The 27,773-nt window shown below is 43.9% G+C and overlaps 2 protein-coding genes across 4 annotated transcripts in view; both read right to left on the bottom strand.

The window, feature by feature from the left end:
- Positions 1-894: 894 nt before the first annotated feature.
- Positions 895-6,312, bottom strand: ddx5 (DEAD (Asp-Glu-Ala-Asp) box helicase 5). Of its 2 annotated transcripts, none has more exons than XM_085453509.1 (13): positions 6,157-6,310; positions 5,260-5,431; positions 5,052-5,148; positions 4,836-4,969; positions 4,653-4,718; positions 4,355-4,496; positions 4,095-4,255; positions 3,819-3,991; positions 3,619-3,729; positions 3,467-3,528; positions 3,318-3,377; positions 1,832-2,053; positions 895-1,654 (listed from the first exon to the last, which is right to left on the bottom strand). In XM_085453509.1, exons 1-13 carry the CDS (start codon positions 6,201-6,203, stop codon positions 1,227-1,229), a joined length of 1,875 nt encoding a protein of 624 aa, XP_085309635.1. In that variant the 5' UTR covers positions 6,204-6,310; the 3' UTR covers positions 895-1,226. The 2 variants fall into 2 exon arrangements, with proteins under 2 accessions (XP_085309635.1, XP_085309637.1); XM_085453511.1 differs by having other exon boundaries at positions 1,556-1,654; positions 1,819-2,053; positions 6,157-6,312.
- A 3,198-nt stretch (positions 6,313-9,510) lies between these two features.
- Positions 9,511-27,773, bottom strand: part of LOC146710862 (E3 ubiquitin-protein ligase SMURF2) — a 51,622-nt gene continuing 33,359 nt past the window's right edge. For both annotated transcript variants that reach the window (XM_085453507.1, XM_085453508.1), the window contains 15 exons: positions 26,165-26,230; positions 25,606-25,690; positions 25,358-25,441; positions 24,748-24,962; positions 22,411-22,495; positions 21,306-21,464; positions 21,168-21,215; positions 15,812-16,013; positions 14,288-14,391; positions 14,018-14,132; positions 13,145-13,323; positions 12,451-12,709; positions 12,133-12,334; positions 11,060-11,135; positions 9,511-10,952 (listed from right to left, as the gene is read on the bottom strand). In XM_085453507.1, the coding sequence (XP_085309633.1) occupies positions 10,853-10,952; positions 11,060-11,135; positions 12,133-12,334; positions 12,451-12,709; positions 13,145-13,323; positions 14,018-14,132; positions 14,288-14,391; positions 15,812-16,013; positions 21,168-21,215; positions 21,306-21,464; positions 22,411-22,495; positions 24,748-24,962; positions 25,358-25,441; positions 25,606-25,690; positions 26,165-26,230 (1,979 nt within the window). In that variant the 3' untranslated portion in view covers positions 9,511-10,852. The remainder of the gene's footprint in view (positions 10,953-11,059; positions 11,136-12,132; positions 12,335-12,450; positions 12,710-13,144; positions 13,324-14,017; positions 14,133-14,287; positions 14,392-15,811; positions 16,014-21,167; positions 21,216-21,305; positions 21,465-22,410; positions 22,496-24,747; positions 24,963-25,357; positions 25,442-25,605; positions 25,691-26,164; positions 26,231-27,773) is intronic.

Below are 27,773 nucleotides of genomic sequence, written 5' to 3'. Positions count from 1 at the left end.
TATGCATTTTTTTTTCTCTGCCCGTTCTGTTGGTTTATGTCTTTTGCCCTTCTCCCCCGTCCCTCTTCTCAGCTGCTTCTCTTTCCCTCTTTCTTTCTCCCCTTCTTTCCCCCAGTCAAGTCTGTCCCGTATTCAGTAAGTGAAAATAAAATAAACAATAAAAGGTGAATCAAATGGACCATTACGGCAAGGCTGGGATGGTCAATTTGGTAAAGTAAATCCGTTGGGCATCTTTGTTTGCCTTTAGACAACAATTCTGATGGCAAAAAGAGCCAAACGGGACAGGCAAAAAAAACAAAAAAAGAGATGGCTAACATATGAAATAACAGATTTTGCTGATAGTCAAGTGGAGCACTGCATGGAAAAGCTTGCCCAGTAGTCGTTACTCTGCTCATACTGCAGTAAAACGTAACTTGAAGTAGACAAGAAATCACTTTGCTATTCAATTCTCTACCAGCAGATGTAGACATTGCTTCATCTCAGCCTACTAGCAGCTCCACAGGTATTCAAAATTTAACATTAATGCATTTATACAAACCCAAAACTCATGTTTTATGAACACTGTCATTAAGTTGTGGTGGGATGCAACCCTTTTAACCATTTTGCCTTCACCTGGCACCACCCTCCCTGCAAAACAAATACCATTTCAGCTACTAGATTAAGCAAGGTGATTTTTATTTTTACTCCTGTTATGGCAACATCAGTAACACAAAAACCCTGAGACACCTGATTGTCATTAGGTTAAATGCTGGTTTAAGGGATTGTTGTACCTGATTGCACACTTCGCTTGAATTCTTGCAGGACCCTGACATCTGCTGGACATTGAGAGTCATACTAATACCGCTCCTCTAATGACTCAGCAACATTCATGTTGTAGTAAAGGAGACACAAAACTGTCTTTTCAGGAGTTTATTTGAAAGATCATGCAGTGCACTTTCAAGAAAGGAACTTAACATCACTTTCAATGATACACGTGAAAACTGATACATTTTTATTTACCTAGTACAAAATTTTAACTAAACAGGAATGTAACAAATTAAATAGCATTAGGAAAAATGTGTGCAACATCACTAGTGCTGCACTGCAGATCTTAAAAAGGTTTGACAGAGGTTGGAGTTGTTGTAACCCTGTTGTGTAAATACAAAAAAAAAAAAAAAAAAAATCTGGATCAAGTATACAACTCAGACAAAAAGCAATAAATTACTTCTTTCAAGTGTACGACAAGTTTACTGTGAGAACTGAGGAGGCATGGGGTACGGCACCAGTGACGGTGGAGGATGCTGCTGTTGCTGCGGCGGTGGCGGAGCCTGTCCCTGGGGGAAGGGGAATGGGGGATGACTCACACCATTCTGCGCAACAGCCTTACCAGCACCAAACTGCTGGCCCTGGAAGTTGTTCTGGCCTACGAATGACCCAGTCTGGTTACTACTAAAGTTTGACTGTCCGTTACCATTGTAGCTTCCTCCATTGAAGCCATTGCCGTTGTTGCCCCCATAGCCTCCATTCTGAGAACTCATGCCATAAGACTTAGCTGGTCCATTATCAAAGCCTCTGTTGTCCCTGTCCCTAAAATTGCCAAAATCGCGCCTTCCTGAGGAATACCTATCTCGATGATTATCTCGATAGTCACCACCTCTGCCTCCCCTTGAACGACCTAAAAAGAGATGTGGCAACATTAGAAAAGCGATACAGGAACACGTTTTAGTGAAAGCAATTTAAACTCAAAGTTGACGCAAAGATCAAGTCGTGATAAAGAAATTAATCTTAAAAGAAAGGAGGAGCGGGTTAAAGAGACTCATCACCATTTTTGTATCTCACCAATTAGATTTACCTCCTCTGTCTTCTGCCATTTGGAGGAGCTTTGGGTTGATAGCCTGGTTGGCCTCTCGAAGCACAGAGACGAGGTCGCCGGCTTGCCTCATGTTGTTTGGTGTGAAGAAGGTATAGGCTGTGCCTGTCTTTTGGCTACGAGCCGTTCTGCCAATGCGGTGGATATAGTCCTCGGAGTTGTTGGGGTAGTCAAAGTTGATGACAAATTTGACGTCTTCAACATCTGTAATGTTGCAGTGTGGCATAAAAAGAGGACAGCACACAAAATGTGCACCGGCGCCACCACAACAACCGGATCAAAAACAAAAGAGGGCAAGTTAGTACGGTCATGACGGTGGGATTGCTGGTTAACCCACAAAGGCTGCAAATTGACTGGCATTAGACACATAATCCTCGGGGAGACTACGGTGGGAAGAGAGAAACGATGCACACTCCGTTAGCTCCTAATCCAGTGAGAAAATAAAAACCTTCCCTGCTAAGCAACTGCCAAACCACACAAAAAAGAATGGATCAGCAGCCTTACCATTCTTGGAGTATGCATTCACTAGTCCATTCCCATTGCAGAACACGCCCCTCATATTGTCAAGTGACCTCATGTCGCTACACAGTAGGGCTGCTATGCACACTACTGCCTCCGAGTGTGCTTCAACTAGCTTTTACCGAGGTCCCTTTGTTACGCACACATGAGACCTTTGTTTTAAAGCTCACATGTGCATCTCTTGGCAAGAAACTGTAGCTCTGAACCCATTTGCAGGATGTCTACAAGTGCACCCCTTCTCAGCTTTTCCAGACCCACTGTTCACTTGATCACAATGTCTCTCGTTGGCAGGTCTCGACATGACTTTGAAACGCAGGCGAGGGAGGAGTGTGAGCTTGGATTTTGTCCAAGTTTGTCCAACTAGCATGTCCCACTGTCACCAAAAGGGCCAGTAGCCATGTCTTTACAGAGGTGAAGGTATGACCGATCTGACAGACTGCTCTTCAGACAGAAGTTTAGGAAACTGCAACATTAAGCCACCCATGCTTTTAAAAGTCTAATAAGGAAGCACCTAATATGACTAATGACTTGCCATGCCTAAACAAATGCAAGACAATCAGAGGCTGTGTTGGTGGGCTTCGAGCTGGGAGAGTTAGAGCCTGGGTGTGTGAAGCAGTCCAAACCATTGCCAGAGAACAGATGAGCATATGGGGAGTCCTTCAACTTCCCCCTCTTTTAGGCAGGCCAGAGCGTTATTCTGCACTTGGGCCTGGTCACCTCTGTACATCTGCACAACTGGGAGACCCGTGCCTCGCCAGTCGGGACACCTCCAAGAATCCTCCTTCCCCCTCTGGATACCTGGGCTTGTCATGCCAAGGCCCTGCCACATAGACTGCTCCTTAAGGCCAGGGGAGAAACTCAGAAAGAAGCAGAAAAGTTAAAGAAAGCAAATACACTCTCTTTTTAGAGGTACAATATAGGTATTAAACACATCATGGAGGATACTGACCTAAACCCCTGGATGCAACATCTGTGGCAATGAGAATTGGCGCCTTCCCATATTTGAACTCTAGAAAACAGAAACCAAACGCTGTAAGACTCAACCATGATGTGCACTTTTTATTCTGAATCTCAGTTTAACCAGTGGTTTAAATTTACCATTGAGCACCCAGTCTCTCTCCTGCTGGCTTTTATCTCCATGGATTCCCATAGCAGGCCATCTAAAAGTAAACAAGGGTTCAAATTTAGTTGTGTTACTACATCTCAGCAAAAGCAGTACTTTAAAGCAGTAGTTTAGTTTTAACACTTACCCGTCCCTTCTCATCCTCCTGGTAAGGTCATCACACCGCCTCTTAGTCTCTACAAAGATGATGGTCTTGTTCTCCTTTTCACTCATTATTTCCTCAAGCAGACGAATGAGCCTACAAGAAATCAGACACTCCGTAAGTAAAACTGAGGAACACATCCTGTCACCTTACAGTTGGCACTTTACTATAGAACAGTTACTCACTTGTTCTCCTTCTCGCCATCATTGCACACATCCACTATCTGCAGGATGTTATGGTTTGCACTGAGCTGCAGTGCCCCAATATTGATCTGAACATATTCCTTCAAGAAATCTTCAGCTAGCTGGCGAACTTCTTTGGGCCAAGTGGCACTCCACATCAGAGTCTGCCGGTCAGGCTGCAAATATAAAAAATAAAAAAAAATTTGCAACGCATTACATGTCTAGCAGGGAATCACTTTATTCCAACAAGTCTACTTGGATATATATGCAGAAACTTACTCTGATTTGGTCAACGATTTTCCGAATCTGTGGCTCAAAGCCCATGTCCAGCATTCTGTCAGCCTCATCAAGCACAAGGTACGTGCATCTACGGAGGTTGGTCTTTCCTGCCTCCAGGAAGTCAATGAGTCTGCCTGGAGTGGCAATGCAGATCTCCACACCTTTAAAGTAATAATGAGAAGTTAACATCTTAACTATACAGGGCAAGCACTTGACCCCCGCCCCCCAAAAAAATAAAAAATAAAAATAAGCAACAGTACCTCTTTCCAGGTCACGAATCTGGGGTCCTTTAGGTGCACCACCATAGATGCAGGTGGACTTTAGACGAGATGCTCTGCCATATTCAGCGGCCACCTGTTGCACCTGTTGTGCCAGCTCTCGGGTTGGGGCAAGCACTAAACACTGTTAGAGGAAGATAATAGCTTTTTTACAAATGGCTCAGGGAGGCTACACAACTTCAACACTGAGAAAGAAAACACGAAAACCCCTACTCAAGCCAGTACTGAAGCTAACACACACACACACACACACACACACACACACCATGTCGTTACTTACAATTGGACCATCTCCACGTTCCAAGAAAGGCTGGTGGTTGATGTGAACGATTGCAGGCAGCAGATACTGCAAGTCAAAAGAGTTTCATAGGTAAGAAAAGTATCAAGGAAATATTAAATCATCTGGTCAGCTCAGATGATTAAAGCTGCAATTTGTTTAAAGACAAAACAATACTGAACTTACAGCAAGAGTTTTGCCAGAACCAGTCTGAGCAATGCCAACCATATCCATGCCACTAAGAGCCAGAGGCCAGCCCTGAGCCTGGATGGGTGTAGGTTCAGTCCAGTTCTGTTTGTTGATGACATCCATCACATATGCTAAGAAGAAAGAAATCAAATGTTAATTGAAATAATTTAACCTGTTTGCAATACCATCTCACTAAGTTGTTTTCAAACTTACAGGGAAAGCTTGCTTCATGAAACTTCATGATAGGATTTGGGCAATCCCTCCCCTTCACTGTAATTATTTTGGATCTCCTGTACTGTTCAACCTCTGGCTGCAAAGAGTGAAGAAAAATAAGATCAGTGGTCACAACCAATTGCATAACTTCTAACACGTGCAGGGCAGAGCACATGTCGAGAGGCGTTACAAAACATGTCATACGTACATGAGACCTCCGGGCAACGTCTGGATGCTGCTGATAGAAGTTTTTCTCAAACTTGGGGAGCTCGTCCAGGTTCCAGTGTTTCTTCCGCAGTCGGTCACCGGGATTGCCAAACTTTCCTCCACCGCCACCACCACCACGGCTTCCACCGAAACGAGGAGGCCCACCGCCATAACTGAAATTAATAAAGTAGTTTTTGTGTAAGTTTTTTTTTTTAAACTCAGTCTCCTTACAGTTATTATTAAAAATACGACTTGCGCTGTCACTTTAGACACCGACTATTATAATATAGAAAACTTCTTATTAACTGCGTCATTCTCTGAAATTACATAGCTGCTATATACTTTCCAGCCAGCAGAGGAACAAAGAGGGGGCGAAAAAGCCGGCATTTTGTATCCGCATTCACGCTACCACATGGCGAAAAGCCGACTAGCCAGCTGTGCTAGCATTACTAACATCACTCGCGCTGACCACAATCATTTCTCAGAAAAGGCTAGATTTAATCACAAAAGGTGGGGAGGACGCGAGGCCAAGCGATTCCGATCACCAACATTTTGAATTAGCTCCCTGCTTCCTTCCGAATTTGCTAACGTATCCTGAAGCTAACGAAAACCCAGTGTGCCAGGGCACGAGGCCAAACTAGGCCTTGAGCCAAAGACAACGACAGCGGGCTTCTCTCACCGGCCTAGGCCTTGGGTTTGAAATATACCGGTCAAAAGCCTGTTTTTCCAAAGCGAGACACTTTCTGTTAATTCAAGTAAATTCTGCCTGTTTTTTCATCGACAAAAACTACAATATTGAGCTGAGTGGTTCTTTTTTTCGACTACGAAAGCCTTTGGACATTTTTACTAGACGGTGATTAAAAAAATAAAGTCTAAATATATCAAATAATGTACTTACCCTCTATCCCTGTCTCTGCCACGATCTCTGTCGGAATATCCAGGCATTTTGTGTACAAACCGTATAAATTAAAAGGAAAAGGATAAATACAACAGACTTGGCCCGCCGACTGAAAAATTCCGACCGGCACTGACGCTGAAATGCCGGTATAGCAAAAACGGGGTCCGGTTTTTATAACAAGAGGAAGTTCCACCCCCCGGGATGTATTCATCCGCCATACGGGGTTCGACTTTTAATGCTCAAAATGTGAATAAAACACACAATAACACACAACAAAGAAGTAAACTCACCATAACTTTTAAGCTATAAGCTGTCTTTCCGAGAGTTTTACTAAATCTATTTTAGAAGCTAAGCTTGGCAAAATAGAAGAAACGTCAGAAAGGCTTCAGAAATAATAACTCAAAGAAATGTTTTTCGTGTTTTATTCCTGAATAACATGCTTATAAAAATCTCTCTTAAATCGTAAAGCACAAGTCAGAAAAGGAAAAAACTCAGGATCGCTTTGACCTCGGTTACTGAATCATATACTGGCGGAAGAATATGTACGAGACAGAAAAGCGGTCACGCGGCTTGCTTGAACTCCCGACTTATTACTGTAAGTGACGTCATTAGAGGTTTCACCATATAAACTTTTGTTTGTTTGATCGTATGTTGTATACAGTCAGCCACACCCCGCGCAGCACGTGTAAACTTGTGTTTTACATATACTCGAACGAATAACTAGAAAATATTGTGATATAATAATAATAGTATTGTAATAATCAGAGAAAATATTTAAAGAGTAGGGAAAAGCGTTTTTTCCCGACAAGAAATGATCCCATAGCAACAAAAGAATACAGAGCATTATTTGGATAACCGTTAACAAAGAGAGACTAAACAAATCTGTGTCTCTGATTAGGGAGCTGTAACTTTGTAAGACCCGAACTCTTCCACGACATGCATTTTTAATTTCTCTTTGATATTTGGTCACATTGGGGCCCGATGAATATAAAAACAAAGAACTACCTTACCCAGCAATATTCGACTTAACTGGCTAGTTAAGATAAGTGAGCCATAATCCAGTTCTCCATTACCAGTGTTGTCAACATTTTGAACCCAAACCCACATAGAAAAGTCTAATGTTCTTTTTCCTTCTTTACATTTATTTGCACTCCCCAAGATCAAAACCATTCAATGGGCCGAAATTGATAAAGCCACATCTTGTTAGTGTCTAGGGTGCCATTATAAATCAGAACTTAGGTCTGGGCTTTGACACAGGCCATTTTTCTCTCCCCAAGCCAGGAAACACTTGATCTCTGCGACTTTCCCCCCACAAACCTTTATTTGGATTACAGTGATTTGCTATTTATGAATTCACCAGGCCAGTAACTAAAGAAGCTGGATACTGTCTGACAGGGTTTTATTTTTAAATACTGGTTGTGGAAATCATGTACATCACTGTCCTCTACATGCTGCTGCTAAAAGGCCATCTCTGCATACCCGCTGACTTTCCCATTGGTTGTTTTTTTACATCTACAAATCTTTGTTTAGACTGGTTCCTTCTTATCTGTATGTCTAAATGTGTAAAAGCCACAACCAGTGTGACCTACATTCTCCCTATATTACACAAGTATTTTTCCCCAGAGTGAGAACAGGTCAGTTTCCTGTACCAATCTACAGGAGGAGTTGAAACCCCCCTCCCCAGCCAAGTACCAGCCGTTTAATCTGGAGTGGTCTCAGTGGGTGGTCACAGCCTTATCCCATTGACATATAAAGACTTTGCACACCCACATGAGCTATTCTTATATTAGATGGTGCTAATGATGCAATCAAACTGAAATAAAGTGATTGTTTAGGATCAATACTACCTGAAGTACCCTCCACCCCAATACTAATCATAATCAAAACACTCTTCTTGAAGAAACCACAGGACATCTGTTTGTACAAGGCCTTACATTGTTAGACAAAGGCAAGTTTAATTAGAACTAATTACACACAAAAATAAAATACTCTTACAAAATGATAGTGTTAACATACATCAAATTGCATCAGTCAGCTATGAGAGATATAGTCCTGCTAGTGGATCATGCTATTAAAAAAAAGAAAAAAAAGAAAAAAGAAAAAAAAAAGCGGCATCTCTCAACTTATTGAATAAAAAGTGTAGTTCAATGGAGAGGCAGCTGTGGGGCGTTGCTGAGCGACGTAGTGTAGAAAGACAATTGGGCAAATCAGCCTGTGCACTGGACTTAAAGGTGAATGAGTATCTGGCACAGAGGTCGCCGAAGAAGAGGCAACCTCCATCTGTTCGTGTGCAATTCCTCTACTCGGTTCAAGAAAAAAACGTCTTCTTCTGCTTAAGTTAAAAGATAAATTACAGTTGGTTTGATCCACATATACGAACGATATTTTTAATTACTGTACAAAAAGCACCATCTGAGGACACTTTTCACTTTGCGAGCACTCGGTCTAAATGTATTTCTTTTCAAGCGTATGCAAACGTTAAGAACAGTCCACGGTCGTAGAGATTGCTAGACAGGCAGCATCTTTTAAAAACATTCAAGAGTTTCATTTTCAAAAATTGTAGAAAACACCCCCCCACCCCCTCCTGTCTGGATTAAAACGTAGCGAAAGCAGGCTAAAAAACAAAAAACACAGGACTTGTCTCATTTTAGTTCACGTTCAAACAAACGATGGAGACATGCAACAGTGAGTGTGCGCTTATGCTTTTCTGTGGGCACACTGAAAATATGACTTTTTAAACACCTTAAAGAGGACCTATTATGGGATTCTACTAGAGTAGCTTTGCATGATTTCACAGCTCAGAATGATCCTGGGCCCAGTGCACCCGCCTCAGTCCAATCCACCATCTGAAACAAGCCAGCTTTACTTTAATAGGTGGGCGGTGCTGTGTGTCTGAGCATACTCTCCTCAGTGACTCACACAGAGGCAGGAGTGTTAGAAAAAGAAGCATAAAACATAACATTTAGCAGTGAGAAGTCTGAGGTTTGGGCTTACAAGGATTACTCTGTGACCTCTACATTTGAAACTTTACCCACTGTAACAGCAGATATATGACACAAAAGAAGGAAAAACACAATAGGTCCCCTTAAACATTCAGGAAATCGAGACAAATAGAATTAATTTCAAATCAAACCAACATCCCAAACTACTTTTGACATCTCCTGAGAACGTGGCTAAGTAGAGCTCTTGGTGTCCACAAACAGGTAATGAGTGCGAGTAGTGTATTGTGCACTTTAAGCAGTAGTATGTCAGTGAGCGAGGATGCCGATGCAAGACAAGTGTTAATGCTATTTAGCACCACGTGGCTACAAGGTAGTAGAGGTTTTTCTTTTTTCTTCTTCTTTTTAAAAAACAAAAAAACAATAGCAATATGGAGCCAGCGCAAAGAAGACACCAACAGAGTTTGGACAGCTTTAGAAATGAATGGCAGGCATTGTGACATTAATATAGCCCAGCTACAAATGACTGTTTAAATAAAAATTCAAAAAAAGGGGGTGGGGGCTCACATCACCATGTCTGTCGCTCCAGGATGAAAATCAGTAGAATTTAAAGGGTCAGCTCGATATTTGCAAAGATCCATTCATTCAGAACAGCTATGGCACTGAGAGGACATCGCATGTGTGTCAAAGACCTTGTTTGTTTTGCCCTTTCTGACAAACGTCTCCTCGTACAGTGCGAGGGGTCACGGCGAGAGATAAACCACAGCATTCTTTAGTGAGATTGAGTCAAGCTTAATTTTTGTTTTTCACAATTTGTCTTCTATAATTTAAACAGCAACACTTAACAAAGATTTTATTTTTCTGAAACAATGGAAAGGGGTTTCTGAAATATAACAGCAATAAATTATATATATTATATAGATTTATTTTTTTTAGTGTTTCTTTCTCAATTTTCCCTGTTATATAAAAATAACACATTTCAAGCCATTCATCCATTTACTCTTTTTTTCTGAACACGGACAGTTGTCAAAACTGGTGAAAACAGGCTTTCTGGGTATGCAGACACAGGAGCGCTGGTCCCCCACTGCTGTCTTTGGAGAAGGTTGTAAACCGTCGATTGTAATTCAGTCTCGAGTCCTGCCCTTCTCATCCACGCACATCCCCAGTTTTCCCATCCTTGGCGTTAGAGATAACCCCAGCGTGATCGCCGCGAGGCACCACACAGCCCGAGTCACGCACTCTCGGCGTCCAAATTTAGTGTTTCCAAGTAGTTGTGCTGTAACCACTTGTGACCCTGTGCTCTAGCAAACAACAGTCTTGTTTAAAGTGGCCATTGTTTCAGAGCGGACTGACCTTGTTTTCTGCTTGGCAAGATCGACAATTGCTACATGGAATATGTTTCTTTTTTTAAATGCTAAAATGAACTTAGAAAAAGGGAAGAGCCAGCAAATTTTGCCAGTTCAACAAGTTAGTAAATAGTTTGAGTTATTAGCAGCTGAAGAGATCCTTTTCAAAGATAAAAATAAGATATTAAGGAGGGCTAGGGGGCAGGGGGGGTGTCTTTAAAAAAATACCCAGAGTCAGGTGACATTTTGAGGTCTTCTTTGCCCACCCTCCCCCTTAGCTTGTCCTCTGGGAAGTTCGAGCACCCCTTTGTGAAGCATCCATCAATGAACCCCAGTTGGAATGGACGGGTGCTCATCGTGGCCGAACCACATTGCTTCTGGTCGTCGGTGAGCTCCGCCAGCGTCGGAGACTCACTCTACAGCAAAGCCGCACGTCTCCTCGATGGCAGTGAGCAACTTGTCGTACAGCTTGTCGTAGCTCTCATAGGGAGGAATGTCAATCCGGTTGAAGCTGGAAGACAGAGGGTGAGATGGAGTTTAGGATCGTGGGTCAACGCCGGAGCAACGAGTCTTAAAGCGAGAGGACTAAAACTATTATAATGTCAACAGTTTGCTCACCAGGTGTGGGCTTTGGGCAGGTTGTTTGTGCTGGCGTCAATCTGGTGAATGGTGAAGAGTCGGGGGCCAGCAGCACCTGTATACAACAGCAATAAAAAGGATATTTACATACCTGCATTGTACTGTGTCGAACTGAGGACCACATAAACAGAACAAACATGGAAATGTAGTCTATAATTTAAAAAAAACAAAACAGTTTTTACAATTTGTAACCAGCTTGAATTCAATATTTGGTACGACCTCATTTATTCTTCAACACAGTCTAAACTCTCTTAGGCAGCTTCTTGTCATTTCTTTAAGTAGTCTTCAGGAATAGTTCTCCAGGCTTCCTGAAGGACATTCAAAGCTCTTCTTTGGATGTTTCCTTTGTTCTGTTCTCTGCTTCAGTAACATTGAGGCCAATGCACGACTAATTGTGCTCCATTGTGTGATTGTGTATCCAGGTTTGCTTTTACCGCACTGGCTGTGTGTTTGGGATCATTGTTGTGCTGAAAAATTAAGCTGTGGCCAATCAGATGCTTTCTAGATAAGTTTGTATTTTGGATCAAAATCTGATGGTACTTTTCTGTGTTCATAATTAGTTTTAATAAGATCTCCAACACCATTAGCTGAAATGCAGCCTCAAACAATGACAGAGCCTCCATAATGGTTTACAGATGGGTGTAGAGACCCACTGCTGTACCTCTCTCCTGATCTCCTCCATATATACTGACAATGATTTGAACCAAATGTGGATTCATCACTCCATCAGACCTGTTTACTCTCATTTAGTTCTTGTGTAATTCAGCATATCTCAGCCTTTTCTCCTTCTTTTCCTTCCTTAAGAATGTAAGAATGAGAGTTGTCTTTTGGCGTCTGCAGATATTTTACTCAAGACAGGACGATCACGTTATGTAAGGTGTTGTCAGCATGTGGATCGCTGTGTACTGCTCATGCCAGGGTGATGTGTCTGTGCACAGATCTGTCTGCCAGGATGGACCAGGGTGCATATCAAGTCGCAGAAATCCAGACAGAGACAGGCAAACACTCCAACACGCACCTGTGTTTCATGTTTTCATCCTGAATGGTATTACCTTGGAGAGCCTTAAAACCTTGGAGGGGGACCCTGGAGGAACCGGTGACAAACTGCAGCAGCCGGGCTCGGCGTTCCTCATCGAAAGACTCCACAGCTTTCCAGAACCATTTAACGATGTTGCTGTCTGGAGTGCAGTGCTTGAGTCGTGTGTTGGACTTCCAGTCGTTGATGTCGATTTTACCCAAGCCGCACACAATCAACTACAGAGAGAGAGAGAGAGAGAGAGAGAGAGAAAGTCCTCAATTAGAGTGAACAGACTCACAAGCTAAGCTGAGCAACATAACATCCTCACACAAATAAGGAGATGTTAAGTTACCTCTAGCTCCTTCTCATCAAAAGCCTTGAGAAGGTGTTGGGGGATGACCTCGTTGAAGCCCTTCTGCAGAGCCAAAAACTGGGCTTCTATGCCTCGCAGGAAACGCCAGTTTACGTAAAGCCGCACGTACTCCTTCTTTGTGTCCTGGGTGACGGAGATGCTTTTCCCATTGGGCTTGAGCTCGTGCTGGATGATCTCTCCATAAGCATTATGCTCTACACAGAAGGTGTGGTCCAGCACACCTGTGATGTCATTATCCCTGGAGGAAGATAAACCTTTAAATTACTTTTGAAGAGTCAAAACAGGCTTAAAAAAAAAAAAGGCATCATTAGTAATGTAACATTTTAAATAAGTGGTAATCAGTAAACCCAGCAGGTAGAATGCTAAGCCGGAGTAATGCCCTGACATCATGTCACATTACATAATTTCTTTAGAGATTATTAAAGTATTCTGACTCTGATGAGTCTGAAAATATGTGATTAACAGACCACTGATGTAAAAACTGGTTTTAAACCATAGGGGGCGCTGTCATCAAAGTTAGAAGAAGTAAACACAGTTATACCCCCCCACCCCACCCCTTTGCATAACATGTATTGACATAATGGGAATAAAATTGTGAGTGATGTGTTGTAATGATCCAGAAATCACAACAAAAAATGAAAAGAAAAGGAACGCTGCTCTGACTTGTACGTACAGGATCCAGACAAGACTGTTGTGCAGGTCAGGATCAACAGACTCCATGTCATCCAGGGTGATGGGTTTACCCAGCAGCTGTTTGTAGAAGGGTAAAGTAAAGCCCCCATCGATGTAGTGGCCATGGAACACTGCCATTCCCATGATACGGCCCACGAAGTGAAAGTATGACAAGTGCTCCTGAAGGCAGACAAAACAAACTTCAGTTTCCAAATGAATAGATGGCGGCGAGTTATCTGCAGACGTGAATGTTCACAGTGTATTTTGGACTCTTCCCCCAGACTGTGCTCAACATAAACACACACCTCTCTGACAGGAGGAATGTACAGTAATATGAAGCTGCTTCTACATGGCAGAAGCAGTAAATAACGAAGGTGAACCTACATCTCAACCACACTACGCAGAGGCTGCTTCTCCACTCACGCAAACATGAAAGTGCTAATTAATGTTAAATGACACCAGCTTAAACATAGCGCAATGACGCCGTGTAAGGTAAGACAAAACGCCAAGAAGTCCCTGATGGCAGCTGCACAGCAAGCTGTTATGAAAGAGGACGGCCTTGGTGTGACAGTGGCAACATCTAAAGGAACCAAGCAAGAGAAAAAAAAAATTAGGAGACGAAAAGAAAGAAGGAGAGGAATGAAGGAAGAAGAAAGGAAAGAATGAAAAAGACAAAAAAGAGAGGAAGAAGAAGAAAGAAGAAGAAGGCAGAAGGGGAAGGAAGGAAGAAGAAGAAAAAATAGGAAATAAGAAAGATGTTTATGTGTGTTTATTTACTTATTTATTTAAGAAAAAGAAAATCCCATCTTTTTTGTGGACACTTGGTTCTAAAAGCATATTTCCAACATGGCTGCAGGTTATATGTGCAACTCACAGGATTGACTGCAGAGTCGGGGTTAATCTGCAGAGTGTAGATGTCATCACGGGAGTACTGGAACAGGCCGTAGTACGGGTTCAGCATCTCATGTGACAGCAGATAGAGCCACTCCCTGCACGGGGGTACAACAAGCATGGAAGAACAGAACAGAAAGCAGTTACACTCTCTGCACTGTAATCCCAGACCTAAACAGGAAAAGCACCTAACAACAAAACAGACGGGTATCAGGAGGCAGATGCCGTATTCACAGTTGGTCAAACGCTTTACCTCGCCACTCCTCCATAGTCGAGCCCCTCTTCACCTCTAAACTTCACCATCAGCCTTTTCCACAAATCCTTTGGCCTCATCTTCATCACCTGCCGATAGGATTCCTGCAACGCAGACACAAACATGTCAGGAACAGTGTCGACTTAGCTAGATGCTGATGTTAGAGTCACTGAGAAGACTCGCGTAATGCTGCGGCCGCTGTCAAAAATCGCGCGTGGCCAGTTCCCCCGTTACCTTCTGGTCATGAAGCACACATACAAGAACACAGCCCTGACCGCTGATCCTACACCTGCAGCTTTTGTGGCCATTGAAATGAAAGGCAATGGCTCAGAAGCCATGTTGAGGTCTTTTATGCTAATATGGCAGTGCATTTTTTTGGTTTTTTAGCAGTTGCTTCCAAGGATTTAGGACGACCTAAATCAGCGTTCCTCCCACGTGCGACCGGCTCACAGTGTCGTGTGGGGGGGATTCATTTAAAGTGGATTAGGGGCAGTTATAATAAACACAGTCGTAAGACTATAATAACACCGCCTCTTCCACAGCCAGGTTCCGCTGTGCCCTCCAGACGGAGCAGACAGCTGAAGGGTGCTGGGGAAGAACTGGGAATGTCTTATCTGCGCCGAAAAAGCACACACGGAGACAGCTCTGACAGTCCACCGCCTAACACTCGCCTGTTCACTCATAATTTAATGCTTCAGCTGGTCTGGAGAAACTATGCAGTTATGTCTCGCTCAACCTCAAGATGTCCTCTGCCCCGCCTCCCCCCCACCTCCACCCTCTCTCTCGCTCACATCGAGATCAGCCAACAAAAATGTCTTCGTTCAGATTAACAGACGTGGCTGTTCCAGCACATTCCAGTGCATATTTTATGAGGGTCATGCAGTCTGTTGCAGGTGTTGTTGTTCTGGTGAAGGCCCTGCACGTCATAAGACACGGGAGGAAAAAAAACGAAGAAGGAGAAAAAAACCCAAAAAACCCTCCCCCGCTGAGAAAATGTACTTCATCTCGAACAAGAGGGTCTGCTTTAGATTTTGAACAGACTGCCTTCACACATCATAGATAACTGTGTGCGTGCGTGCAGGTGTGTGTGAGAGAAATCGCTCTTACAGCCAAGCTGCTATGGGCAACGACCTTTATGGGAGCACACACGGAGAACAGGGGAGAAAAATACCTATAAATAACGTGTGCAATTACAAGCTGCTCAGCGGGTACACAAGTAATTGTGGTAGTTGCTCAACTTACAAGGCATGTAATTTTGTAGCATTATGGAGAAATTGAGGGCATTGATTGTTGTGTGTTTTTGGGGAGGTTTTTTTTGCCAAATGTCAATATGTTGGCTGGAGTTTTAGGTTAAAGGATCAGGTGGTTGTGCAACGGAGCGCATTTATTATTTCCACAATCTCATTTCAAATGTTTCGCACATGCTCTGGCTCTCAAGTGAATACTCTCCTGGTTTAAATCACGTACCAGTTTCTGAACATGCAAGCTTTAGTTGTAACGAGGACTTTTCCTTTCCCTACTCACCTCAAAGATCTCCTCGCGGGACACCTCAATGCGACAGTGGCCGGCCTGAGGCTGCTGCTGAGACAGTTCCTGGCGAAGGATCTTGAGCTTCTGAACAAGATCTCGCTTGTACTTGGGCACCGTGAGGCACTCGGCCTCCTCGGGGAGCTGACCGGGGGACACCAGAGCCTGCTGGGCCTGATCCTTCAACTGGTTCTGACGACTGCAGGGGAAAGATCACACGGAAAGGCAGAGGAAGATGAGAACGGGCCAAAAGAAGGAGACAAAAAGACACACATCGCTTGAGAGAAAAATAAGCAAGCACTAGTGCAAGAATAACAAGAGAAAAGCCAAAAGGCTCAAAAACGCGTACTTTCTTAGTCCTTTGCTGAGTGCAGGGAATGAGGAGTAAACACACTGAGGTCATCTGGTAAGAACATCAAGTCAAACAGCTCCTCACATACACACAGACATATAGTAGGTGGAGGTGGGATTACTGGAGGTAAGACATCACAACGTGCGCACGCATACATTCCCCCACACCTGGCAGAAACCTCGCACACAGAGATGACTGAATTGAAAACTGTCTTTTAAAAAAAAAAAATACATACTCTGTTGTTTTTGACTCATCACATAAACTTGAGCTAATGTAAGGTCCTCAAGGCCATCCCTCAGAGATGTGCAGGCACATTCTGACAAGTCCAAAAGTTTGTCACCAACAGTCGGCGAGAGAAAAGCCTACACACGCTGTCATACCGCATACTGGCCTACAAAGTAGAAAAGCAGCAACTAGATATTTGGTCAAAAGTAAGTCAAGGCAGGATTTACCGTCTGCTTTGGCATATGGAAAATGTTGTGTGGAAGGGAAAAAGAAAAGCATGGATCTATACAGCTAAACAGAAGAGTCACAGTCGGCCTTCACTAAAGCTACTCCCCAGTCAGGTCTAAAGTCTTACATATCACAACACGAAAATGGTCTTAAAATTAGGCTACGTCCACGCTAATACGTTTTCGTTTCAAAATGCATCTTTTTCTCTCCGTTTTGGCCTCCCGTCCACACTGAGACGCCGTTTTAGTTCAAGGAAAATGCAGCGTTTTGAAAACGCATACATTTAATGCAGTTTTCGCTTCACAGTGTGGACAGCGAACCCGGAGCCTTTTCGAAAAGGATGACACATTTTAGTCGTGTGACCAATTAAACTAAGATAGTAGAGGGCATTATACAGCAGTTGTTTTGTTTGCTCTCAATTTTAACAGTCCTCTCAAAGATTAATATCAGTTTGTACATGCTCCAGATAGCTTTTCTTCAAATTCTTTAATTCTCACTCGTTTTTGCAACTTTGTACTTTTGTGTTACTTGCAGCAACAACTCCACCTCATTGTTAGCCCATTTAAAAAACTCGGTGCTTTTCCTCGACATTTTGCAGCGACGCTTCAAAGAGCCGGAAAGTAAATAAACAGCAGACAGTAATGAGGCAGGTCGAATCTTCTTGCGTTTCACACATGCACAGTACTGGAACGTAAGCGTTTTCAGCCGTTTCAATGTAGACGCACAACTCTGTGAAAACGATAGTTATCCGGGCTAGTGTGGACGTGGAGCGTCCTGAGGCTAGTGTGGACGTAGCCTCAGCCAAATACAACCTGGGATGAATAATAAAAGGTCACATATTGTTACGCTGTGTCACATATTAATACACAAACATTCAGCTGAAATGCAGGAATGTGTAAAAAATTAAGTGCATCCTAATAACGGCACAATGCTGCTGTGCTTGGGATCAGAGTCCTTTTGCACGACCCAATTTCAGCCAAACTTTAGCTGTCAGACAGACGGCCTCATATTTGACTCTAGAATACTTTGGTATACAGAGGAGTTCATGGTCGACTCAGTGACTGTGAGGTGCCCAGGTCCCGTAATAAGCCCAAATCATCACGCCTCCACACCACTGCGTTTGATTTTCACCAAATATTACATATTTGTAATATTACATCCATCCATCTGTCGAATGTAGAATGATGGGTTTTAAAACCAATCTTTCCCAGATTGATGGGCAGCAACATTTGCTTAATTACGATGAGTGCTGGTCTCTTTCCTCCATGGCATTGTGTTAACACACACCTGAAAGGCCCGAACTGACAAAACCTCAGTTTATATGAAGACCCTCACCCTTGCTAATCATCAGTTAACAAACTACACTGGATTGGCAGCACCTGGCTGCCATTACTCTCTTAATTCCTATGAAACCAGTGAAAAGGTTGGATTTTGACACACTGCATCTGCATTGGGCGTTGTACATCTGAAGCCATATTTACCTAATTTTAAGACCAAAGCATTTGAAAATGTTCACAATTAAAGAGTTTCTATGGTTCATTTTTGACAAGTGTTCAGTGTTTTTCTTTATAACTCGCTCTTTAAACTATAAAAGCTTCAAGTTGTGCATTATTAGGAACACGGCCACTTTGATTGACGGGTTGAGGTGAGTAGGCTGTTCGTTTTCAGTTAAGGCACTGAACTGAATCGTGCGGTTGATGTTTTTTTGAAGCATTTGTAAAGCACTTGTCTGTCAAGAATGATGGCCTGTGGTATGGTTAACTGTAACTACAACCCACCTGTGAGTCTGTGTGACAGTTTGGGTATTTTATTTGATGCTACTTAGTACTATGTCTATATGTTTCAGCTCGCTAGGTAATAGCTTCACCATCTCATCCAACAGAGGTCGTTCACAAAGCACTGGGTGGTCATGTTAATCTTCTTTAGATCTAAATGTCTGCATCAGACTGCTCTACATAAGTATAAAGTAAGCAGAGAATAAAACACTAATGTTTTAATTTAAACACTGCTGCCTTTTAAAGTTCTTACCGCCCGATCAATAGCGAGACTGTGATCTTTGTCTGAGGCTAATGATGACCAAGCTCCCGACTCCAGTGTAGAATACAACTTTTGAGTTTGGTTTGGGAAGAACGCCTCAGAGGGGGGTACACAGCACACACACAGAGTCAAAAGAGCCTCTATGAGGCCTTCACTAAAGGATTATTTACACAGTGGCCTTTTGCACTTCAGTGGCCCGGGGGGGCAGGCATGAGCAGGGTCATAAACACCAGACTGTGGAGCTGAGCACAGAGGGTGGCTGACACACACACATGCACACACCACAGTCTGCGGGCACAGTATGGCTATGTAGGAAGTAACACTCAAAAGGGACGCCAAGGTTAAAACAATCATGTCCACGCCAACTTTTATCAGGTTTTCAGTGAGGCAAAGAAACACAGGGAGGAGACCTAAAAACGTGTCCAGAGTTCGTTTAGCTCAGCACTACTACCTTAAACTATCCACCCAACAGCTTGCATTCCCCTGCACCACAATGACAACTTCTTGAAAAAGTGACTGAGTTTGGTTTTGGTGACTGCCAGGCAGAATCCAGTTTGGCTTTTCAATCACTTCCTGCTATCCCAGAAAGCCACAGGGCCCCATAGGACACTGAAGACCTCCTTGTGAAGCCCTTTATTTCCTGCAGACTAGACTTAGAGGGAGGGAAGGCAGGAAGGGCACTCTCCTGACAGCCCAAAATACTGTAGACACTCAGATGTTGGGAGGGAAGGAGCAGGAGAGGAGGCACAAGCATCTCTCGCTGCACTTTCCCCCATAAATCAAAACGTCCCTGCTCCGTCTCTCTGTCTCTTTCGCTCACAGTCGTCGGCCCTACGGCTCTGTTCTCCTTCCAAAAGCTCACCGAGGAGCACGACTCTGGTGCATGTTACCTGAAGACGCTCACTGCAAAGACAAGTTGTTGCAATAAAAGCAATGTTTTCGCGGCGCAACAAATCACAAACGTCTGAGAGGCTAATATCATTTCTCATGCAACTGTACAGACGGGCAATTCTGCAGCCAGGTCTTAAAACCAGACGAGGATTCGGTTACCTATTGGACAGTGACCTTGACCATTCAAGCGGCTGGAATCTGCAGAGGATTGCAACATCACAGAGGAAGTTTAACCAAAACCACACTCTTGATGCTCAGGATGTTTCTTTAGCAAATAAAAAGAGGGCAATAAACTATAACACTGACAGATGTATATATAAATATATATATATCTCTCAAACATTTTTCTGGGGTGACAGCACACGGAGGGTGAACATTTTTTAAAAATCTGATAGAAGGCAGATGTCTTGAAGGAAATGCATGAAGAATGATGTGTTTTCCAGACTTTTGTCACGAGTTAGAAAGTCATTCCAAAGCTGTGACAGAACGTAAAAAAGCCTATAGATGATCTATTATATGGTAGTTGTAAAGAGAAAGGCTTAACATAGATTTATGGAGGTTTTGCATATCTCAGACCAAGGTCCAAGTGTTCTTGAGTAACCAAGACTTAACACACGCACACAAAAAAAGAGGAACCACACAGCACAAGAACTCCAATAACTGCAGACATTTTTCTATCTTACTTTAAAAACACACACCCACTTATTAGCTAATCTTCATATCATAATTTATACACAATCAAAATTCCATTTTTTCTCCTTTATACATCTGGTCATAATTATGCTTATGACAAATTATTATAAACAAATGTGGCATGCAAAGCAACCAATTTTATTTTTTTAACTTTGTTAGGAGGGCCACAGGGCCCAGCTAATCCAAAAGCCCAAACACGTCCTTTGATCCATCAGAAAAGAGAAGGAGGGGAAAAAAAGAAGAAAGAAACATGATCTCCGTGTCGATGCATTCCATCTCTGCACGGAGCAGGAATGAGGTCAGGCGGAGAAAGCCCACCAAAGCGCCCGTACACTTCTGCAGCTTTTGCAGAGCAAAGGCCTCTGGGTAATTCTACGGCGGCTGCTGATGCTTCTACGCAGTGTGTGTTTGAACAGCTGCGCAGGGGAAGAAATTCTGAGCATGTGCATCCCCGCACGCCGACATGCACCGAGCGCGGGCCATTACAGTTCCTTCATTTACTTTGGGCATAGAATTTATGCTTCGCCTCCTGGACGTTGAGACGCTGCTCGGCCGCAGACACGCCAGCCTCGGTTTCCACTCTGCTATTTGATGTCTGGCCAAAGACAGCTTTGTGACGGATAGTGTGCTAAAACGCCTTTACGATCAAAACCCTCTGCATGGACTGAGGAATTTGGAAATTTGAAAAGAAAGAGCGTGCGGGGGAAGTGCCCTGTGTATGTATTTCTGTGGGTGAGTGCTCACAGACGTCTGCTCAGCAGAAGCAGTGCGCTGGGTGTTGAACGTCTGCAGGTGGTGAACACGCAGGATCCCGGGGCAAAAACATTGGCTCAGAGGGAGGCAAACTATACGAATGAAGTCTGGCAGTGTCTGCTTGTGTGTGTGTGTGGGTGTGTGTGTGTTGCTGGCACAAAGCCCGACCCTTACCTGACATTCTGACTCTCGATGCCTCCTCGAGAACCATTTGGACTTGGACTGCAGAGACGAAATGGAAAGAAAAATAAATCTTTGCTTTTGCATCGGTCTATTTCACATTTTTCCCCGATTGAAGCGTCCCATGCTTACTTTAGGACTAGATGCAGGTTAGCGGAGAGGCGCGGGTCTGTGAACTGTGTGGTTCGGTTGTTATGATCGACGAAGTACACTCTCCCGGTTGCTGTGTTCCGTATTTCCCATCCCGGAGGTAGAGGACCCAGTTCCTCACAGTTTACATTACTCAGATCTCTGAGGTGTACGAAAACAGCAAACAAAGAGTTAGAAAGCGCAAATTTAATGTAGGGTAGATATGAAACACGTGAAAGCACTAAGCACTGAAAAGAATTAAAGCAGACAGCGGGATTCTGAATGTCTGAGAAATCACTTTTATTCTGTTTTTCTTCTTCCTCCCATCTAAAACTATTTACAGCTGCCCTTCAGCCTTTCAGCTGGACTCCAGGGAGACCAAGACGTTCAGAAATTGCAGCTACGCTGGCGCTAACCTTTCAGTTTTTAAGATTTGGAGCCAAAGTGACCAGAGCCTCACAAGCTGTGGCTCCTGACAGGCTCCTATCTAGACCAATAAAAACATCCTCTATCACTCATAATCTCATTGGATGCAAGACAGAAGTGATCAGTCGTGATTTATTGAGCGAGCGCACTGAAGTCTGTTTCTACACATTTTAGAGATTGTGCATTCTTTCAGAATACGGTAATCAATAAGATGCACATGCCTCAGCGGGTGTTACTCAACAGCCTCTGGTATGACTGAGTGAGACCTGTGTGCTGTTGGCCATGTGGTTCGGGCCTTTCGGTACTCATGCCAGAGGACCGAATTGCTCTCAGAGCCCCGTGACATGGGTCTTCTCACAGCATGTTAGGCTCATAATCAGCTCCAGGTTTACGGCGCACTGCAAGGCGACCGGGAATAACACGAGCTATGGATTCTGTCAGGGGGACCGTGAAGTAAGAAAGAAGGATAAGTGATTTTGGTGTCTTCCCCATTCCCCCCAATTAAAATAGCCAATTGTCTACCACAGACAGTCTGTGTGCAGTGACCTGAAACTTTTGATTCTAGCAGCATATCATGAAAAGTGGAGCTAAGCAACAGGTTTGACTACATTTATTCTAGAAGCATTTTTGGCTTTAAACTAGTGTTATGTGTATGCATTTGGACGTCCTGTGAAGAATATACCTGGGTACCCTGGGATCGTGCCACGTGCTGACACCTGTCTGAGTGTGGAGGAAGTAAACTTGTCCTTGCTGTGTTGTCCTTTGCTCTGTAGTAAGACAAAAACATACAATTAATCGTTCATTATATGTTCGCTTGAACACTTAGATTAGGCAATTAAATGTGCATCAAATCATCCAGACGAATTTGAAAAAACAGAGTTGAGTTTGTATGCCACTGGGCGACCCCCGTCTGCATTCGAGCGTGATAGACAGATGGAGTTTAAAAAACTGCTCGAGTCAGTGGAGATCCCAAAAGGCAGCCTGAAAGTGGCGGCAGGGAGGGGGTGAGGTGAGAGACAGGGAGATGAACGCTGGAGAGACTGGAGGGGGGGGATGTCTGACTCTTTAGTTGGTGAGCTCATTCATCATGGCATGACATATATTTCCATGGAGCTGCTTGCCAAGAGAGAGCTCTTCGCTGGCATCCCTTTGGCTGTGCTAGCCTACTTTAATACGCACGTACACACGACCTTACAAACCCACCACTTAGCCGATGAGCGCGCTGCACGCTCGAGGCGTGGGCAGACATCTCTTGGCTCATGCGGGAACCAAAAAGCTGCTGACAGGTTTTACGTGAAACCCCGAAGAATTAACAAAGTAAGGGCAGAGTGAGGACGTACTTATATTGCTGGATCTGTCTAGCTCCAAGTGCGGTTTCAGTTTATGGGCCGGTTCAAGCCTAATCTCAAAGAAACAACATTGTAAAGTCAATTCATAGATCCAATTTAAAAATCAATCAATAAATAAATACACCCTCCCCCTGGAAAGTCATCTAAATAGGCCAGATTGGATCTTTTTGGCAGGTCTGTTCTGTCCTGCAGGCTGTACAATGAACCCCCCTCGCTCTAGCTGCTCCTTTAATTAAGCCACAGGATCCTTAGAGCTTTATTCAGACATGCTAAGCAAGTACAGGAGGCTTTCTCACGGTCTTGTTACACTGGCTGTATGTGCAAATGAAAGGTCACTCTCTGAATCAGCAGCTTTTGGTGTTATCAGAAAAAATTGAATGAATTGATGCCTAAACATCATAATCTTTACTTGTTTTCGGTCCAGCCGAGGTTGCTTCTTCTGGCACTCATGTTAACTCGATTAAGAGAAAGAGGTACAGAGATGGGGAGCAAAGGAGGTAGAGGACCAAGCATAGCAATGCTTGGAGCCTCCTAATCTGAGGGACTGAGGGCAAAGCTGTGATACGCTTCTATGGCTCTGGCTCCCAAATCCTGCAGATGATGTTACTGTGAGGATAAACAAAATTCCCTTGAGCTGTGCAGGGAAACACAGCCTGTGTGTGTTTGCTTTTATATGAATGCGTTTGATTGTCTGCTTCCAAAAAAACAAAAAAATCAGGGGAACAGAGGGGGGAAGACTGTGTCTGCAGCCAGCTTTTAACAGTTAGATCAATTCAATTAGATGGTCTAAAACGGAGCCAGTATTTCAGGCTCCTTGTGTCGAACTGCAGAGTCATGTGAGCAGCGGCCGACTGAATGAGGACGCAGATTAGCTGGGCTCAGCGTTGAGCAGGGAGGAGGGCCAAGCAATTAACACAACAGCAGTAGAATGATGGCACTATTTGTTGTGGAGGCGGCTTTCGCTGGAGATTTATCTGCATTAAGATTAGAAAATCTGGGTCAAGTGCAGAACTATTAGCACAGTGCACTGAATTATATCACTTTTTTTAAAAAGATTGGAAGACTATCTTTTCAGAGAACTCAAGTTCAACTTCACCATTTCAAAAGAACTGAACTGATTAGTCAGATTAGTTAATAACCTGTTTGTCTGTCAGGAGGAGTAGGAGTTTATGACTCTTGCCACCAGTAAGAATGATTTTATTATAAGTGATAAAAGATATAAAAAATTCAGAAAAGAAAACAGAGAAACAACAATCAGAAGATGCCCTATGAGCAATGGCTTGGCGACAGTGGGAAGGAAACACTCCCTTTTTACAGGAAGAAACCTCCAGAAGGACCAGGCTTAGGGAGGGGCAGCTATCTGCTTAGACCGGTTGGGGGTGAGGGGAAGAAGAAAGGACTAGAGACAAACTGTGGAAGAGAGCCAGAGATGAATCACAACTAATGATTACGTTCAGAGTGGCGAATAAACAGTGAAGAAGAAATGCCCCGTGCATTATGGGAAGCCATGACTCGTATAGGAATTCTTTCAGTGCATTTGCAGCAAATGATGACAGTTTGTCAATCTTCTGCAATCACTTACTCAGAACGGTGCACAACCTGCAAAAAGCATGTAAATGTGACATTTTTAGTCTTTTCACCAGGCTGTGCGCATGTTCACAAATACTAACCGTATCCCTCGGGAAGGTCAGGGTGCGTGTGCAGATGGGTTCTGCTCATGTAGTTGCGGTGCCTCTGCGAACGGACCCGTCTCTCCTGCGCTCGCTGGTCGCCGTTGCTCGGCGGTAACGCTGTGGTGGGCGTGGCGCCGTTCGTGCTAATAGGCGTGTTCTCGTCCACAATGCAGCTTAGAGGACGGCCGGGGCTGGAGTACTCCGATGCCGGCCTGAGAGGGCAAAAAGGCAGGTAGGAGGAGTTCAATAATTAACAGAAGAGTGTGGCTGACGTCAGAATCGAGTAATAAATACAAAAGAGGTTGCTTGAGACATTAAAAAAAAAAAAAAAAGAACCTAAGAAGAAAAGGCAGAGGAAAAAAAGAGATGCCTTCATTTCTGCTCTTCTCAGCTCCTCCGTATCATTTAACGCCACTGTCTGAAGCAATTTGTCTGACACCTTTTTTTTGTTTTTTTTTCCCCCCTTCAAGGAGCCCACTCAATTTTTCTCCAGAGCTCCCCAGTTTGGGAGCACTGAGGCCAGTGATGTGGATTTCCATCAGCCTGCTGCTGTTTGATTTAAGAGGTCTGGCTTTGAGATTCTGCAGAGGCTGCAGAGTGTACTCACCTGGTAGGCCTCTCCCACTGTGTGGTGCGTGTGATGTGGTTCAAGTACTGGATGCGCCCAGACGCGGTCCTCCTCTCCTCCCAGCTGGCAGCAGAAACGTACACAGACACAGCACACGGTTAAGCAGACACAGAAGCATCTAGTAGACGCGCTGCCCCCTTTCACTACATGCAGATATCGTATTCTTATATGAATTTCAAAAATAATATCTCTTCCGAGAAGACAAGAGAGTTCCCCGACTCACTCACCCATCTGGAAGATCATTGTCAAACAGCCGACTGCAGTCCACCACAGGACCTCCTGTGCCTATCCGGTCCCTCGACTGCAGGCTCACTACAGCAACACATGGCAGACAGATGCGCACACACACACACACACACACACACGTTACTAGACTGCAGCTCACAGCGTAGGCACAGATATTTTATCCATGCACAAAATGGAACTTTGTGTCTTTATTAGAAGCAGGGAAAAGGTTATTTCTTTTTAATTTTTTTTTTTTTTTTTTTTTCAAATCAGAGGTATGCTGAAGGGTCTGGTTAAACAAAAATGCATTTCCTTCCAGATCTTTTTTTGTTTTTAAACTTCTGCCGGGAGCACGTGGTAAATCTGAGCTTCAGTGATGTATTTTGTGTGTGACAAGAGAAGCAGATTTTCAAGCAACATTTGGCAGGTCGCATTCATTTTGAGCTGTTTATACACGTGAGAAGCAAAACAGAACACTGCGATTCTTCTACAACCTCTGTCAAAGGAAGTTATAAAGTATCACCGGATAGTTTTACAGCGGGCACACAAAACCGTACTCACCCACTATCTGGCCCCTGACTGTGTCGCTGTCGTTGGGACTCAGTTTGTTCAAGTCTAGTCTCTGATCTGTTCAGGAGAGAGTGAGAGAGGCAAAGAGGAGAGGAAGAAGCCAATCAGACAGACAGGAAATGAGAATAGAGATGAAAGGAGGAGTAAAAAGAACAAAAGAAAAAAAAGGATTCATCAACTTCAGAAAGACATGTAAACTAGCGTGTGTTGGGATGTATTCGTCTCCCCGCACACTTTGGATAATTCCCACTGCTCTGTATCATTTACATCACTCAGAGTCTCCGTCATTATCTGTCTCTCATTCTTCTGTCTGCAGACCACAGCTTGGCTGTGCCCTGGAACAGATGGTCTGCTCCGTGGAACAGCCACTGGCAGTAAAAAACAAAAACTCACTGAGCATCGGTACAGAGCGGGCTTCAGTTCAAATGCTGGGGTCAAACATTTGACAAATTTCAGTACAAAGCCTGCACTATTCCGCTCAGCCTTAGCGTGGACATGAACTTCTGCCAAAGTCTGGAAACTCTTTGTCTGAACTTCTTAAAGTCTGCGGAATTTGAGAGTGAGTGAGAAACGGAGAGAGATCAGGCGGAAAAGAGAGAAAGGAAAAAAGAAGTTGCCTGCAGACATGAGAAATGCCACTATCTGCTCTCTGTTGTCTGGGTGTCATGCAGATCAGCTCAGGATGTGTGTCTAGACTAAACAGGGACCAAAACTGGCAACGGTCGAAGCGTTACGAGGCTGGCCGGAGGTCAGCAGCCACTGACAAAACAGAAAATGTACTCGTGCTGAGGTTGGATGAAAGTGTATACATGTAAATACTTGCACAGTCATATACAAGAGGACATGAAACATAAACGTTGCAATTATGTATAAATGTTACAGTCAACCCGAGACGCTCTACAATTATACACAAAAGTTGTACTCTGTGCCCTCGGTAAGGCTTGTGGAGGGGACTGAATGGCAAGTGCTGGTAAAAGCACACACACAGACAAAAGAATGACAAACGCACACAAGGGGAGAGACCACAACACTACATATCTATGCTTACACTTAAATAGCTGCACAATTATGCATGTCTGCGTGAAATGACCGGTTGTCTAGATCGGCAGACGGAGATAGAGCGAGATTAGTTACAATGGCATTTGTGTGTGTGTGTGCGCGCGCACATGTTCCCAGTCTACAGAGGAGACTCGAGGAGAAACCCGAGGGGTGAGGAGAAGGCCAGGAGAGAGAGAGGGAGAGAGAGACAGCGAGGGGAAAAGCGGGAGGCAAACCACTCACAGCTGTGGCACAAGGTTCAGGTTTCCTGTGTCCCTCCAGGAAAACAACAATGTCAGGAGCTTCTAGGAAAACTGGTGGGATTCTTTCACGGTTCTGCCTACAAGACCGCAGGCCCATGGAGCAGGTACTGGCTCAGACTCACTCCAGACCGCTTTTGCTGAAGCTACAACAATCTGGCAGGGCTTTTATATAGGGAGCCATTAACTAAGACCTTCGTCTCATTTATCCAGTTAGCTTCTGACATGAGACATTTTTACCGTAATTGCTGGGTGATGTTAAATGGCTCTTCCTGTTCTGGCAGGGGCAGAGTGCTGACCCC

The sequence above is a fragment of the Copadichromis virginalis genome, linkage group LG4 (assembly GCF_057382275.1).
Source record: "Copadichromis virginalis isolate Kocher_CV1m ecotype Utaka linkage group LG4, C_Virginalis_male_GT1.1, whole genome shotgun sequence".
Taxonomy (NCBI): Eukaryota; Metazoa; Chordata; class Actinopteri; order Cichliformes; family Cichlidae; genus Copadichromis; species Copadichromis virginalis.
Note: the sequence above shows the minus strand (reverse complement) of the source record. Positions and strands in the feature narration are given on the sequence as shown.